Source organism: Canis lupus, chromosome 12 (assembly GCF_011100685.1).
Source record: "Canis lupus familiaris isolate Mischka breed German Shepherd chromosome 12, alternate assembly UU_Cfam_GSD_1.0, whole genome shotgun sequence".
Lineage (NCBI taxonomy): Eukaryota > Metazoa > Chordata > Mammalia > Carnivora > Canidae > Canis > Canis lupus.
This window is the reverse complement of record NC_049233.1, coordinates 63,900,934-63,916,348: the sequence shown is the minus strand read 5'-3', so window position 1 is coordinate 63,916,348 and position 15,415 is coordinate 63,900,934. Positions and strand designations below refer to the sequence as shown.

The window sequence follows — 15,415 nt, the reverse complement described above, 5'->3', positions numbered from 1 at the left end:
GATGCTTGAATAACCAATTACTTTTCATTCTCTCTGTTTTTGATTCTTTGTGGATTAATGTTAGATTTCCTTGGATCCATGGTTAACAGTGGTTTAAAAAGGAGGAATGAAAACCAATTCTTGTTAAGCACCTGTTGCAATAGGTGTTTTATGTATCTCATCTTATCACAGCAGTCATTCAAAGATTATTATATTATATTACTGACATTTTTCAAATTCAGAAACAGACTCCCAAAGATTGATGTAATTTGCCCAAAGTACACTGTCAGTCATGTTGTGAATTGGGACTCCACCAAGGCTTTGTTAATGTCACTGCATTTGACATTCCAAGCTCTAGATGCTAAGCTCTTAGCCCACTTTTGTCCACCCATTCACTCATTTCTCACAGGTATCATTATACGGCAGCTGTTCTCTGAATCCTTTAGTGAGGAGGGGACATATGAAAGAAAAAATTGGTACTGCACTCTGCCTAAAATGGCTTTATCTCTTTCTCTATTAAAAAAAAATACTATGTATTTCAAATGGGAAGCTTCAGAACCTTCTATATTCCTTCCTTTGTTTTCATCCTCTTTTGAAACTCCCTAGTGTTTTCATGCCTTACATTCTACCATATTTAGTATATTTTCCTTTGTTCTTACTAGTATATATCTTCCACTCTTAGAAGATGAAATCATGTAACTAGTCAAAGCTTTTTCATTTTTAGTTTTGTTTTTGCTCTAGCTGCCCAAGAAGTGCAGAGTTAAATTTTGTGCTCAGGCGTTTAAATTTTTCTCTCGTAGCTCTTTGTTCATATTTTCTTTATCTCTTAACACCATGTTACAATTATTTATATGTCCTTTATTCATTTTGTTTCTACCAACATCAGTTCCCTCGTAAGTACTCAGTAAATGTTTAATGAGTGAAGATTTCTGAAGTAATTTACCCCCTGCCCTCTGGTCATTAGTCTGAGGTCCTGTACATAGGTACCACTACTGGGATAATTTGATTCAAGCTACATTTGTGCTAATAGTTTTTGTTGTCACTATACCCATACTTTTGTCATAAGCATTCTCATTTTTTTAAGCATAGGCAGGAAATAAATACAGGTTTCTTCATTGCAGTTTATCTATCTTTGTATCTTTGTAATGCCTGTCACTGCTCTTAATGGAGTATCAGTGACTATGTGATTCTGTAAAGTATTATATTGTGGATTTTTTTTTAACCTAAGGATCTATAAGAAAATTTTATTGGTCTTCATCCTTATTACCATCTTGGTAACAATGGAACTTTCACTAGTTATCATGTAAAGCTTTACAAAATATTAAATTTAGTTTATATTTTAAAATTGTGTGTCAAATGTAAGTACACTGATTTTGTTGGTGAGGTTTCTGATATCGGAGGTAGCTTTTATGCATGGATGGCATACTTACAGTTATTTGTGTTAGAGTTGTAAATTGTGAAATCTAGTTTTTGTAATGTATTTCAGTTTAATTTATGCTAGTTATAAATATAGTAATTTTTATATAGAAATGAGAGCAATCTTTTTCACTTATTACTATTCATCCTTCTAGATTCACTTCTCCTAAGAGACATAGTACTACTTACATAGTTAATAGAACAAATCAAATTAAATTCTTTATTAGTCAAAAACAGACATTGCTAATTTCAGTTATAGTTCAGGATAGCTGATTTTTTAAAAAATATCTACAAATCTAACAAATGAAACCCCTGCTATACTTTTGGAAGTCTTATAAATCAAATAAATTATAAATGTAGTGAATCTTTAATATCCTATTTCAGAGAACTTAACAAGCAAAGTATACACACATCAGTAGCTGATGATATCAAAACTTGTTACTACACTTGGGAAAATACAATATATAGAGAGTATCAATAAAATAATTGGTTCTTAGCCCAACCAAAGGGAAAACATCACCCATCAAAGGCTCACTGGAGCAAATGATCAGTTTACAGTGATTCAAGTCAGTGGTTGGAGATCCTGAACCTGGATACTACTTGCTAGGATGATTCTGTCCAAGCATTTTTTTTTTTTTGAAGATTTATTTATTTATTTATTTATTTATTTATTTATTTATTTATTTATTTTTAATTTTATTTATTTATGATAGTCACACAGAGAGAGAGAGAGAGGCAGAGACACAGGCAGAGGGAGAAGCAGGCTCCACGCACCGGAAGCCCGATGTGGGATTCGATCCCGGGTCTCCAGGATCGCGCCCTGGGCCAAAGGCAGGCGCTAAACCGCTGCGCCACCCAGGGATCCCTTATTTATTTATTTTAGAGAGTGAGCACACACTCATGAGCAGGAGGAGGGGCAGAGGGAGAGGGAGAGAGAATCTCAAGCAGGTGCCTTGCTGAGTGAAGATCCCAACCTTCACTCAGGGCTTAATCTCATGACCCTAAGATCATGACCTGAGCTGAAATCAAGAGTCAGATGCTTAACAGACTGAGCCACACAAGCACCCTTGATTCTGTCCAAGCTTCTTTTTTTACAACCAGGTCTTTCATCATCATCAGGTTCCACCTGCTGTTTCAGTAGGCGACCCCCAACCCCATACTCCTCCCATTTCTGCCTTTTAATTAAGGCTATTTTTACGGTTCACAACCCAGTGGATCATCCTGCATCTACTGAGCACCTTTTAGGTTGTATCCTTGCTGAAGTTCTGTTTTTATGTTTCATAACTTTTTTGTTTATTTGTTTCATAACTTTTAATCTCACTTTGTTTTAGTGAGTAGACTCTCCTTTTACTCTCTGTTGGGATTCTTCCTCCCTTTTGTGGTCATTGAGGCCATGCCATTGTCTGACTCCGTGATCCGTGAGCCAGCTATCAGCTATGTACCCTTCTGCCTGTAAATTGTCATTTTTGACAAAAATCAACATTTCTAATTCATATTATATGTTAATACAATATAAATGACCAAAACAGTAAAATTATCAGTAATGCTATGTAGTGATAGGATGACTGTGAGATTTAGTCTATCTTCTTATAATCCTGTATGTTTTGTACTATGACACAATACAAAATACGTATTTGTAGTCAGTAAATTTCTACCAAGCATCAAGTCACATTTAATGAGAACATTAACAGCACTTAGCATTTACTATGTGCGAGGCATTGTTCTAAATGCTTTACATCAGTTTTAACATGTATAATCTTCACATGCAGTTTTACGAAAGATCTTAAAACAGAAAGATCTTTATACCCTTCATCCAGTTTCCTTCATTCTTGACATCTTGTATAACTATAGTATAATATCATAACCAGGAAATGGACATTGATGCAGTCTACAAACCTTAGTCGTATTTCATTAGTTTTATTCCAACACAAACATTCCTTTGGCTACCCTTTTATGGCCACAGCCACCTGCCTCACTTCTTCCTCTCTCTAACCTCTGACAACCACTAATTTGTTCTCATCTCTAAAACTTAATCATTTTACTAATGTTATGTTAACGGAATCATACGGTATGTATGATTGACTTCGGCTTTTTTCATGCAACATCACTCCCTTGAGTTCCATAAAAGTTATTGCATATATTAATAGGGTTTATTATTATTATTATTGCTGAGTAGAATTCCATGGTATAGATATACTACAGGTAGTTTAACCACTCACCTGTTGAAGGACATTGGGATTGTGTCCAGTTTGGGGGTATTATGAGTAAAGCTGCTGTGAACATTTATGTATGAGCTTTTTGAGAACCTAAGAACCTAAGTTTGCATTTCTCTGGGAATACTCAAGTGTGCAGTTGCTGAGTCTAATGGTAGATACATGTTTAGTTTTGTAAGAAACTACCATACTCTTTTCCAGAGGGACCTTTACCATTTTACATTTCCACCAGCAATGTATGAGCAATCTAGTTTCTCCACATGCTCACCAGCATTTTATTTTAGACGTTCTTGTAGGTGTATTGTAATGCGCTGGGGTAGTGCAATTTGCATTTCCTTAATGTCTAATGATGTGTCAAACATCTTTTCATGTGCTTTTTTGGCCATCTATATATCCTCTTTAGTGTAATGTCTGTGTCTTTTGCCCATTTTCTAATAGAATTCTTTGCTTTTTTTTACTGTTGAAATTTTAGAGTTCTTTATATTCTTGATATGTTCTAGATATAAGAACTTTATTGGAAATGTGGTTACAGATATTCTCAGGCTGTGGCTTTTCTTTTCATCTTCTTCATAGGATCTTTTACAGAGCAAAAGTTTAGGTTTTTTTTTTTTTTTTTTTCATTTTCATGAGGTCTAGTGTATCTGTATTTCCTTTAAGATGATTTTCATGATTTTAGAATACAGACAAGTGAACTTAAGAGATAATAAGATTGAATAAACTTGTCTGCTAAATTGGGATAAAACTAAAACTGTTGATCATGGTGGTAGTATATGTTTTGGGATGTGCATTTAGGTAATCATATGTACCATGATTGTGCTGTGCTTATATTTTATTACTTCAAAAACTCTACAATGTAGATATTATCTTCATTTATGCCCATGCATATACGTGTGTGTGTGTGTGTGTGTGTGTAGTTATTCTTATTTTGCAGTTGAGGAAATTGAGGTTCAGGAAAGTCAGATAACTCTGCCCATGGGTCTGTAATAAATGACACAGCATGGACTTAAGGCCAGTTCTTTCTGGCTCAAGAGCCTGTGCTCTTCAAAAATTGTCTTGCATTTTTGTTGCAGTATATACTTTATGTAACTCATAAGAATCAAACTTGGTCTTAATATCTCCATTATGCCTTACACTTAAAGTCCACACACTTTCAGCCTAACATTTCTTCTTTTATCAGCTTTAATGTTAACCTGCTTGGCTGTGTTGAAAATAAACTATTTCTTTGTATCTTATTTCTTAGGTACAAGATTAATAATATGATTAGCTGGCAGTTTACACTATAGTTGTAACACACATCATCTCTAAGAATTTGAGTATAACTCTTGAACTGTCAGTTTAAGAAAATATGTAAGATTCACTAAACTTCTATAAATTTAATTTAATATTTTTATAAATTTGATTTCTTTGCCTCTGCTCAATATATTTCCAAAGCAAATGAACCTCATAACTTCTCCATACTGGAAAAGTTACATTTCATTGGTGAGGGTACATGACTAGAGGAGGGATAGGGAGCAGCCAGCCAGTAGCACCCCAATTTTATATTCTATTGGTATGTTTAAGAAACAAATAACATACATATCTGTTAAAGTAATAATAAGGGCAGTTTCAAAGATGACTTTACAAAGTCATATTTCTTATGAGAGAGCAATACTGCTTCTTGGAAGTCACTGAAAATAGTTTGCATATTTACAAATAAATGGCTAGGTTAAGTATTATATTCCTGTTGGAGCAGCTTTCTTGTCTGTCAGGCTAAGATTTAGATTATATATGGATATCATTAGCATTGTCTAGTTTCATGTATACTAAATCAAAGTTTGCAAAATTCATGTTCATGGAGTTTTTTGTATCTTTAAAATTTGCTATATTCAAGAGGAAGATAGGTTTTAAATACTTTAGTCTTCTGCTGAACTTCAGCTTAGGTTTAATGAGATCTGCCAAGAAATTTGCATGAATCCATCCTCCATTCCCATTGCCCTCTGTACAGTACTTGAATGCATGATCTGTTTGTAAAGGGCTTTTGTTTTAAGGACTCCTGAAATTGAGTAGTTTTCATAATCTTTGGTGTAACTTACTCAGACACCTGACTGCTCTTTTCTAGAATACCAAATTTTCTTTTTAAAGATTTTATTTATTTGAGAAAGAGGGAGAGAGGGAGAGAAAGAGAGCAAGCACTAGCAAGGGAGAGGGAGGAGCAGACTCCCTGCTGAACCGGGAGCCTGATGTGAGACTCAATCCCAGGACTCTGGGATCATGACTTGAACCAAAGGCAGACACTTAACCAACTGAGCCACCCAGGCGCCCCAGAGCACTAAATTTTAAAGAATAAGGATATAGGGATCCCTGGGTGGCGCAGCGGTTTGGCGCCTGCCTTTGGCCCAGGGCGCGATCCTGGAGACCCGGGATCGAATCCCACGTCGGGCTCCTGGTGCATGGAGCCTGCTTCTCCCTCGGCCTATGTCTCTGCCTCTCTCTCTCTCTCTCTATGACTATCATAAATAAATAAAAAATTGAAAAAAAAATATTAAAAAAAAAAAGAATAAGGATATAAAGGTAGTATGATAAATATTAAGCAGAAGAGGTTTATTAGTTTTTTGATTGAGGTATTTTGAGTAATTGTTTTTTTAAAGTAAGGTTTCTGTTACATGAGAAACAGCCCTTTGATGAGTTTTCTTGGTTACTATTCTACAGAACTTATTTAGAATATGTTAATAGGAAAAGGCCTTTTCTCCTCTACCCAAGCCAATAACATCATTATAAAGGTTATTGAAGTTACACCTTCATTATCACTGCTCAGATTTGGGAGAGTAGAAGCGAGAGCCACAGAGAAGGTATAAGCTATTTTTTTAGGAAAAGGAGTGAAGAACATTTTCTGTTTTTTAATATCTTAGGTAAGCCCACTTGGGGCCTTTTTAGGTTTGTTTTTAGGTTGTTACAGTATATATTATTATAGCTAACCACCTCACAGTTTTGTCACAAAGTAAGGGGTGAATGAATCTTGAAAAGTTTTTTTGACTTGGCTGAAAATCTTAGTGTTTTCAGATCAGACGATGGATGATACATTTTAACTTTTTTTCTTTTAGTTGGGAAGTATAATTCTGACCCTCCTTTTCCTCTGACCCAGCCCTAGTTGTCACCACATAGGCTTATATTATTCAGACAGCCTCTCACTCGTCTTCCTGAAGTTACCTCTTAACCAAGTCATTGTACACAGTGCTGCTTTCCATTAGCCTTCAGAAAAAGCCTCTTTCATCACGTCACTTCCTTTGCTAAAAAGTCTTAAAAGCTTCTTCATTGCCTGGAAGATAGAAAGCCTTAAGTGGGTGGTGGCTCTTTTAAATTATTACTACAGTCCTCTATTCATTTTTTTCTTCTCTGAACACCCCTAACCCTTATTATCTTCACATGGTTAATCCTTGATTGTGCATCATATTGTTCTGTTTCATCTTGTGTGAAATGTATGAGCTTCCTAAATTGAAGGAATGATTTGATTTAGTATACATGAAACTAGACAATGCTAATGATATCCATATATAATCTAAATCTTAGCCTGACAGACAAGAAAACTGCTCCAACAGGAATATAATACTTAACCTAGCCATTTATTTGTAAATATGCAAACTATTTTCATTGACTTCCAAGAAGCAGTATTGCTCTCTCATAAGAAATATAACTTTGTAAAGTCATTTTTGAAACTGCCCTTATTATTACTTTAACAGATATGTATGTTATTTGTTTCTTAAACACACCAATAGAATATAAAATTGGGGTGCTACTGGCTGGCTGCTCCCTATCCATCGTACCTTTTTAAAAAAAATCCTAAAGAGTTCAATTAGTGAAGTGAATTGCTTTATATTCAGTGCATATTAATTATCAAGATTTTATCAACTATCAAGACTTTTTTACATACTTGCCACACATACTTAATTGGAGTACAATTTTTAACATTTATTTATCCACTGAATATACAGTATAAAGCTGGGAAAGGTTGGGGTGCCTGGATCATTCAGTCAGTTAAGCGTCCAACTCTTGATTTCAGCCCCGGTCTTGATCTCAAGGTCAGGAATTTGAACCCTGCATTGTACTCCGTGCTGGGTGTAGAGCCTCCCTAAAAAAAAAAAAAAAAAAAAATCTGGGAAAGGTAGCTCACAAACTTATTATCATGTCTGTTTTATCTTGTATTTCAGTTTATGTCCATACTTAAAAATAGATTTTTTTTCCCAAATCTATAATAGCTACACTGTAGAATTGAGATACACCTCTGTGATTAAAAAAACAAGCAAACTGGGGATCCCTGGGTGGCTCAGCAGTTTAGCGCTGGCCTTGAGCCCAGGGTGTGATCCTGTAGTCCCGAAATCAAGTCCCACATCAGGCTCAGGAGCCTGCTTTTCTCCCTCTGCCTGTGTCTCTGCCTCTCATGAATAAATAAATAGAATCTTAAAAAACAACAACAACAACAAGCAAACTTATCTTTAATGGTTAGGTATTTGAAATCATTTTCTTGAAAAGCACTATATGAAAGTATATAAAAAATATGTAAAAATTTTAGAAACTACTATTGGTAAGTACTATATGTAAATATGAATATATGAGTAATTTACTTATAAAATATAAGGCATTATTCTCTTCTTCTCTTGTATGTTTTTATGATCTTTTATCCCTGGAAGCTTAAAGTGTAAAAACTTAATATCTTAAAATAATAGTTCAGGGATGTTAATATTAGTGAATATTCTTATTCATTCATTCATTCTCTCTCTGTGTCTTTGTGTTTCTATGTGTTTGCCATAGTTCTTCACTCATTTCCACAAAAACTTAAGAGACCTGGAATGTCCCAATTTTCCAAAGAAACTGGGTGTAAAATAGAGCACATAAATGATAGTGCTGTTCACAGACTGGCCGATTCCACGGCCTCTGTCCTGTGTGTTATGAAACTTTCCTCATCATTGCCATGCTCCTATGGAAGTAGTTTAGGAAAATGAAACATAATTTTAGAAGTGGTCGATATATTGAAATTATTAGCAGTAAATCATGACATAGTGCTAATAACGCTGATACAGTACCATTGACTATATTCCCTATGCTGTGCCTTTTATCTTTGTGACTTACTCATTCTGTAACTGGAAGCCTTATCTCCCACTCCCCTTCAGCCATCTTTCTCATTCCCCTACTTTCCCTCTGGCAACCATAAGTTTATTCTCTATGAGTCTGTTCCCTGAAAATATTTAAACGTATAGAAAAATAAAAATAACAAACCAACAAAGACTATACCCTTCACCTATATTCACCAGTAGTTAACATTTTCCCACATTTGCGCTCGTGCATGCACGCTCATGTGCTCTCTCAGCCATTTGAAGATATGTTTCAGACAGCATGGCACCTCATCCCTAGCTGTGTAAGCATGAATTTCTTAAAGGATATTGTCTTTATAACCATTAAGAATTTGACATTAATTTTTTAATACTGTCTAATGTTCATTCTCCGTTTCCCCAGTTATTCCAGAATTGTTTTATAGCTTATTTTCCCCCAACCCAATATTCAGTCAAGATTTATTTTTTGTATTGAGGTGTTATATCTCACCAATCCTTTTTAATCTTTTTGTATTGTTTTGTTCTGCCTTTGACTTATTTGAAGAGTTGAAGCCAGTTGTCTTTTTTTTTTTTCTCTTCTCTTCTGGCCAGTTGTCTTTAAAACATCACACATTTTGGATTTATCTGTTGCTTCCTCATGATTAGATTTTCTTGATTTTATATTAAGCATTTTTGGTTATATTACCACATTTGCGATGTATGCTTGTGATTACACTATACACTATATCAGAAGGCATCTGATACCAGCTTTAAATTTCTGACCTATTAATTTGTAATTCACAGGAACAAAGACTTAATTGTTTGAATTGTCTTTCATTTTTCAAATAGACAACAACTGAACGACCTTTTATTCAGAAGCTTTTTCGTCCTGTGGCTGCAGATGGACAATTGCATACATTAGGCGATCTCCTCAAAGAAGTGTGTCCTTCTGCAATTGCTCCTGAAGGTAATGTAGTCAGCAACATTAAAACATTTCTTTCATTTCTCTTTATTACTGAGGTATAACATAAGCATTCTGCATTTATAAATAACGTTTGCTTGTTACTTCAGGAAAATATTTTCATTATCTTGTAAGGAACAATCTTTTGAAACAGAAGGACTTAATGTTTAACTTGCTATTTTATAAATTATTGACACTAACAAAATAAGGAATTGACTCTCTTTGGCAAAAAAAAATAAATAAATAAAGTAATACTGCTTTTTAGTTACTCTCTTACTGGTGCCCTGGGTCTTTCATCTGTGGGTTCAGTTCTGGTAAATACTATTTTACATTTTGCAATGTGTCTCTTCATTCTAAAGGAATAAGAGATGGTAAGAAGGGATCCCTGGGTGGTGCAGCGGTTTAGCGGCTGCCTTTGGCCCAGGGCGCGATCCTGGAGACCCGGGATCGAATCCCACGTCGGGCTCCCGGTGCATGGAGTCTGCTTCTCCCTCTGCCTATGTCTCTGCGTCTGTCTCTGTGTGTGTGTGACTATCATAAATTAAAAAAAAAAAGATGGTAAGAAAACTTAAGAAAACTTTCCTACCTTTGGTTGATATTTCAAAGTTCAAAATACTGAATAATGGATAAGTATTTCATTTGAATTTTCTACCACTTCCTAGTGTTTCAGCATTGTTCTCTTAAGCATTGACATTTCACATGTGCAATTAAGAACTTGTCCTATCGGGATCCCTGGGTGGCGCAGCGGTTTGGCGCCTGCCTTTGGCCCAGGGCGCGATCCTGGAGATCCGGGATCGAATCCCACATCAGGCTCCCAGTGCATGGAGCCTGCTTCTCCCTCTGCCTGTGTCTCTGCCTCTCTCTCTCTCTCTCTCTCTCTGTGACTATCATAAATGAATAAAAAATTAAAAAAAAAAAAAAAAAGAACTTGTCCTATCTATAATCCTCATTTGGTAACTTAGGTTTAAAATTATTTTCCTGTAGGCAAAGGAAGAGTATAAAAATTGCTGAATTCTATTTTCTTAATTGCAATATAAGGAACACAAAGAAAATGCAGATAATAGGGAATCCCTGGGTGGCTCAGCGGTTTAGTGCCTGCCTTCCACGCAGGGCACAATCCTGGAGTCCCAGGATCAAGTCCCACGTCAAGCTCCCTGCATGGAGCCTGCTTCTCCCTCTACCTGTGTCTGGGCCTCTCTCTCTCTCTCCCTGTCTCTCATGAATAAATAAATAAAATCTTTTTAAAAAGTAAAAAAAAAAAAGAAATGCAGAAAATAATAAAAGAAAAAAATGCTATCGTCCCCTAACTCATAGAGGCCATAGTTGACAACACATGCATGTGGACACTTGAGTATTTGAGAGGGGGTGTGTATGTTTATAAAATTGTATGTCTTGCTGCATTTTTCACCTAACACACTGTGCACTTCATATCAATGTATCATAATTCGATCATCACCCTATTGCTGAATGATTTATAATCATAGTTCCCATTGGTTACCAAGTTACTAGGGAAATTTCAATGGAATATTAACATATTAATATGTTATACAGACTTGTACTTATTATATAGAAAAATTTTTTAGCTTGCTACTTTATATCCTTTATGGAAAGAGGTAAGGCATTAATATATTAATATTATAATAATAAAACTTCAGTAGATAATGGTATGTTTCTTGTTAACATAGTCTAAGTTGGGGTGATTGTATTATTATGTACATGACTAATAACTGTATAACAACAGTTCAAAAAGCGTGTAGTGTCTAAGGAAATAGTTTGCCTAACAACCAAAATTGGAAACAAAGTAGAACTAGGGGAATATTAATATTTCAGCCTGAATGACTAAACAAAGAACATGGAACTCAAAACAGGTCACTTGGACTGTGACTGTAACTATTTTTCTTAATCAAATATGCTTACCTTTTGTGGCATTCCTGTATCTAACTCTTCTTAAGTGCATAAATGCTCAGTAGGAGGGGTGAAGAGGGGCATGTAAAATGCCATCAGAACCAGTACCAGAAGGACACCTGGGTGGCTCAGCAGTTTAGCGCCTGCCTTAGGCCCAGGCCATGATCCTGGGGTCCCGGGATTGAGTCCCACATCGGGCTCCTTACATGGAGTCTGCTTCTCCCTCTGCCTCTCTCTCTGTGTCTCTCATGAATAAATAAATAAAATCTTAAAAAAAAAAAAAAAAAAAAAGAACTAGTACCAGAAGGGATTGATAAAAAAGATCATTGATTGCTACTCAAAATTGTTAAAATTAAACGAGGTTCGTTGATTTAAGAGGTTATAAATATTATTGTATAAAGTCTTACTGTATCATTTTTCATCACTTTGCTCCACTAGATTCCATAGGCAAGGTTTTTGATGGTGTCTTACATACACATCCTCGTATCTCTGGTGCTGGGGCAAAAAATGTTTTCTCAGTATTTCACATACTGAATTCTTTGTGTCATAACCTGAAACACTATTTAGGATGATTAAAGCATGGCATAGTTAACATTAAGTTGATTATAATACTATTGTAGGATCGTAGGCTAACTTTATTGCTGTGTAATTTTAGTTTCCAGTAAGAGTTTCAGCTAAATAATTTTTTGGCACCTCAGTGTTTAGGTTTAATAAATATATAAGTTGTACAGCTATCACCATAATCTAGTTTTAAAACATTTGTCACTTCAAAGATTCCCTTGTGCTTGTTTGCATCTAATCTCTGCTCCTCCTGCTAGTTGTAGACAACTACTAGTCTCCCTGTCTTCTGTCTCTATAATTTACCTCTTCTGGATATTTTGCATAAATGCAATCATATGGAATTGCAACTGTTTTTTTTTTCACTTAATGTTTTTGAGTTTCTTCCATATTGTAGCCTGTATCAGTAGTTCTTTTTATTATTGAATAGTATTCATTTGGGTATATATATCATTTTGTTTATTCATCCAGTGATTGATGGGCATTTGGAATGTTTCCAGCTTTTCATTTTGTGTATAATGCTGCTGTGAACATTTGCATTCAGGTCTTTGTATGGACATACATTTATATTTTTCTTGGGTAGATTCCTGGGAGTGGAATTGCTAGTTTGTAGGTTAGGTCTGTGTTTAATTTTTTAAGAAACTGCTAAACTCCGGCAAAGTGGCTGCATCATTTTACAGTTCTACCAGCTTTGCATCCTCACCAACAGATATTTTTTTTGTTTTCTTTTTTTTATTTTTTTATTTTTTTTTTATTTTTTATTTTTTTTTACTTATGATAGTCACACAGAGAGAGAGAGGCAGAGACACAGGCAGAGAGAGAAACAGGCTCCATGCACCGGGAGCCCGACGTGGGATTCGATCCCGGGTCTCCAGGATCGCACCCTGGGCCAAAGGCAGGCGCCAAACCGCTGCGCCACCCAGGGATCCCCATTTTTTTTTGTTTTCTTATAGCCATCCTAGTGGTTATATAGTGGTATCTCTTGGTTTTATTCTTTATTTCCCTAACAACTAATGATGTTGAGTATGTTTTCATGTGCTTATTATTATTTGTGGATATATTTGGTGAAATGTCTGTTCAGATGCCTTTTTCATGTTTTCAAGGAGATTTCTTCTTCTTACTGAGTTTGAAAGTTATTTGTATATTCTAGATAGAGGTCTTTTTTTTTTTTTTTAAGTTTTATTTATTTAAGTAATCTCTACACCCAGAATGGAGGCTCAGATTCACAACCTGAGATCAAGAGTTGCTTGCTCTTCCGACTGAGCCAGCCAGGCACCCCAGGATACAAGTTTTTATCAGACATATGATTTGCAATCATTTTCTCCTAGTCTATGACACGTCTTAATTTTCTTTTGAAAAGTAAAAGTATTTAATTTTAATGAGGCCCTATTAAAGTTTTTAAGTTAAATAATTTTTTAAAATTTATTTATATTCAAAAATCAAAAAGTATATAAGGGAATTTATTGAAAAGTCTCTTTCCCTACCTCTGCCTACCAAACCCTAATTCTGTTTCCCTCTCCAGGGACAACCAGTATTGCCGTGTTCCTATATATTTTTATTGAGATATTTAAGAGACTTGTATTTTTGAACTCAGGTTACAGAAATTTTCACTGAGAAATTCCCAGTAACTTTTATTGATTCAGGAATAATCATACCATTTAATTTTCTCCATGCCATAAGGGTTGGTTTTTGTTTTTCTTTTTAAACCTGCTTACTATCTATTTTGCCATATTCTTGAGGGTTTGGGAATACAGATTAGTTTTTCCATTTGAAGTATAATTAAGATACTAGTCATTTTTATTGCCAACAGAAATGAGACTCATATACTTCTTACTTGCTTCCAGTGTAAGCACTGGCCTTCAGTTATTCATTTCTCTGTACTGTATTATTCATTCTTTTTTAGTACTTTGTAGTATTTTAAAGAACATTGAAAAATACTTTTATCAACTAAAAGTAATTGAAATTACTGTACACAGTGACATATGGTACCTAGACTTACGTGGTGGTCATTTCCTAATGTGCGTAAATGTTGAATCACTGTTGTACACCTGTTTAAACCTTACACAGATGATTGTAAGGTTTAAACAAAATACTTGTTTAAGGGAGATTTCATAATCATAAAACTCATGATACTCTATGTCAACTCTGTCACTTAAAAAAAGGGCAATTGAAATTTAAGTTTAATATTGAAATGGCTACCTTATTGTTTTGTTTTGTTTTGTTTTGTTTTGTTTTAGAGAGAGAGAAAAAGGGAAGTGGGGGAGGGGCAGAGGGAGAGAGGATCTTAAGCAGGCCCGGCACTCAGCATGGAGCCCAACACGGGGCTTGACTTCACCACCTCTGAGGTCTTGACCTGAGCCAAAATCAAGAGTTGGACAGTTAACTGATTCAGCCACCCAGGCACCCCTTTACTGTTCTTTCTGAGAATAGAAAGGGCATCTTCAAACCCTTGGAGGAAGACTGTTCTACTGTAATGATGTATACCCTAGCCAGCAGCACAATTAACAAAGACACAGAGTGAGTGATGAGGGGAGATTTATTCGAGGAAGGTAGGAAGAAAGCAGGTTGGGTGTTAATTTTGTATTTGACATCTTTAAATAATCTTTTATTATAAAACCTGAAAGTTAATTTAGTTCAGTCTCTATTTCTTAGATGAGTAGCTAAGGGTATCTTAGCTCTACTTAGTTGCAGAACTAGGTTTAGAACTCAAGTCTCCATCTCCTGGTTTATTGGTTTTCTGTTTTAGCATGCTTCCATTTGTTTTCATTTTCACTTTTTCAACCTTTTAACTTTTTTGTTTAGTTTAAAATAACATCCTGAAATGTTTACTTTTTCCTCACTCTTTATTCTGTGATTTATGTTTTAGTACCTGGTCTTGTCTTCATGCTGTTCTCTCCTACAGTATTTAGAGAACCTGAACTTCTGCTCTTTTGTCCATTTTTTTATTTTAGTGTTCCTGTATATAATTCTGACTACCTTCTTGTTGAACTTATTAAAATGGTGGCTTTGACATTGGGACATGAAAATGAAAAGCAGTCACATGCTTTGAGCTGGCACTCTGTCTGAATGTACCTTCGTGCTCATTTGCCATTCCTATACCCAGATCACAATACATACAAAATTAGCATGGCCCTGCACGGGAAAGGCACACAAACTTGTGAAGCATTTTGTTCTTTTAAAGGCTCTTCTTTATCTTCTGAATTTGTAGCCTGCCCAACCTGCACATCCATCCCTGGAGAATAGGCAACGTGACTTCCCTTACATTTTTTTGGAAGGGGGCCAGTGAGGAGCCACTTACAACTCTAATCCACAAATCTGCC

The 15,415-nt window shown here is 35.4% G+C and overlaps 1 protein-coding gene across 4 annotated transcripts in view; it reads left to right on the top strand.

Moving 5' to 3' along the window:
• The window catches only part of ATG5 (autophagy related 5), a 127,005-nt gene that overhangs the window by 97,305 nt on the left and 14,285 nt on the right, over positions 1-15,415 (top strand). For all 4 annotated transcript variants that reach the window (XM_038554844.1, XM_038554841.1, XM_038554842.1 and 1 more), the window contains one exon: positions 9,521-9,638. In XM_038554844.1, the coding sequence (XP_038410772.1) occupies positions 9,521-9,638 (118 nt within the window). The remainder of the gene's footprint in view (positions 1-9,520; positions 9,639-15,415) is intronic.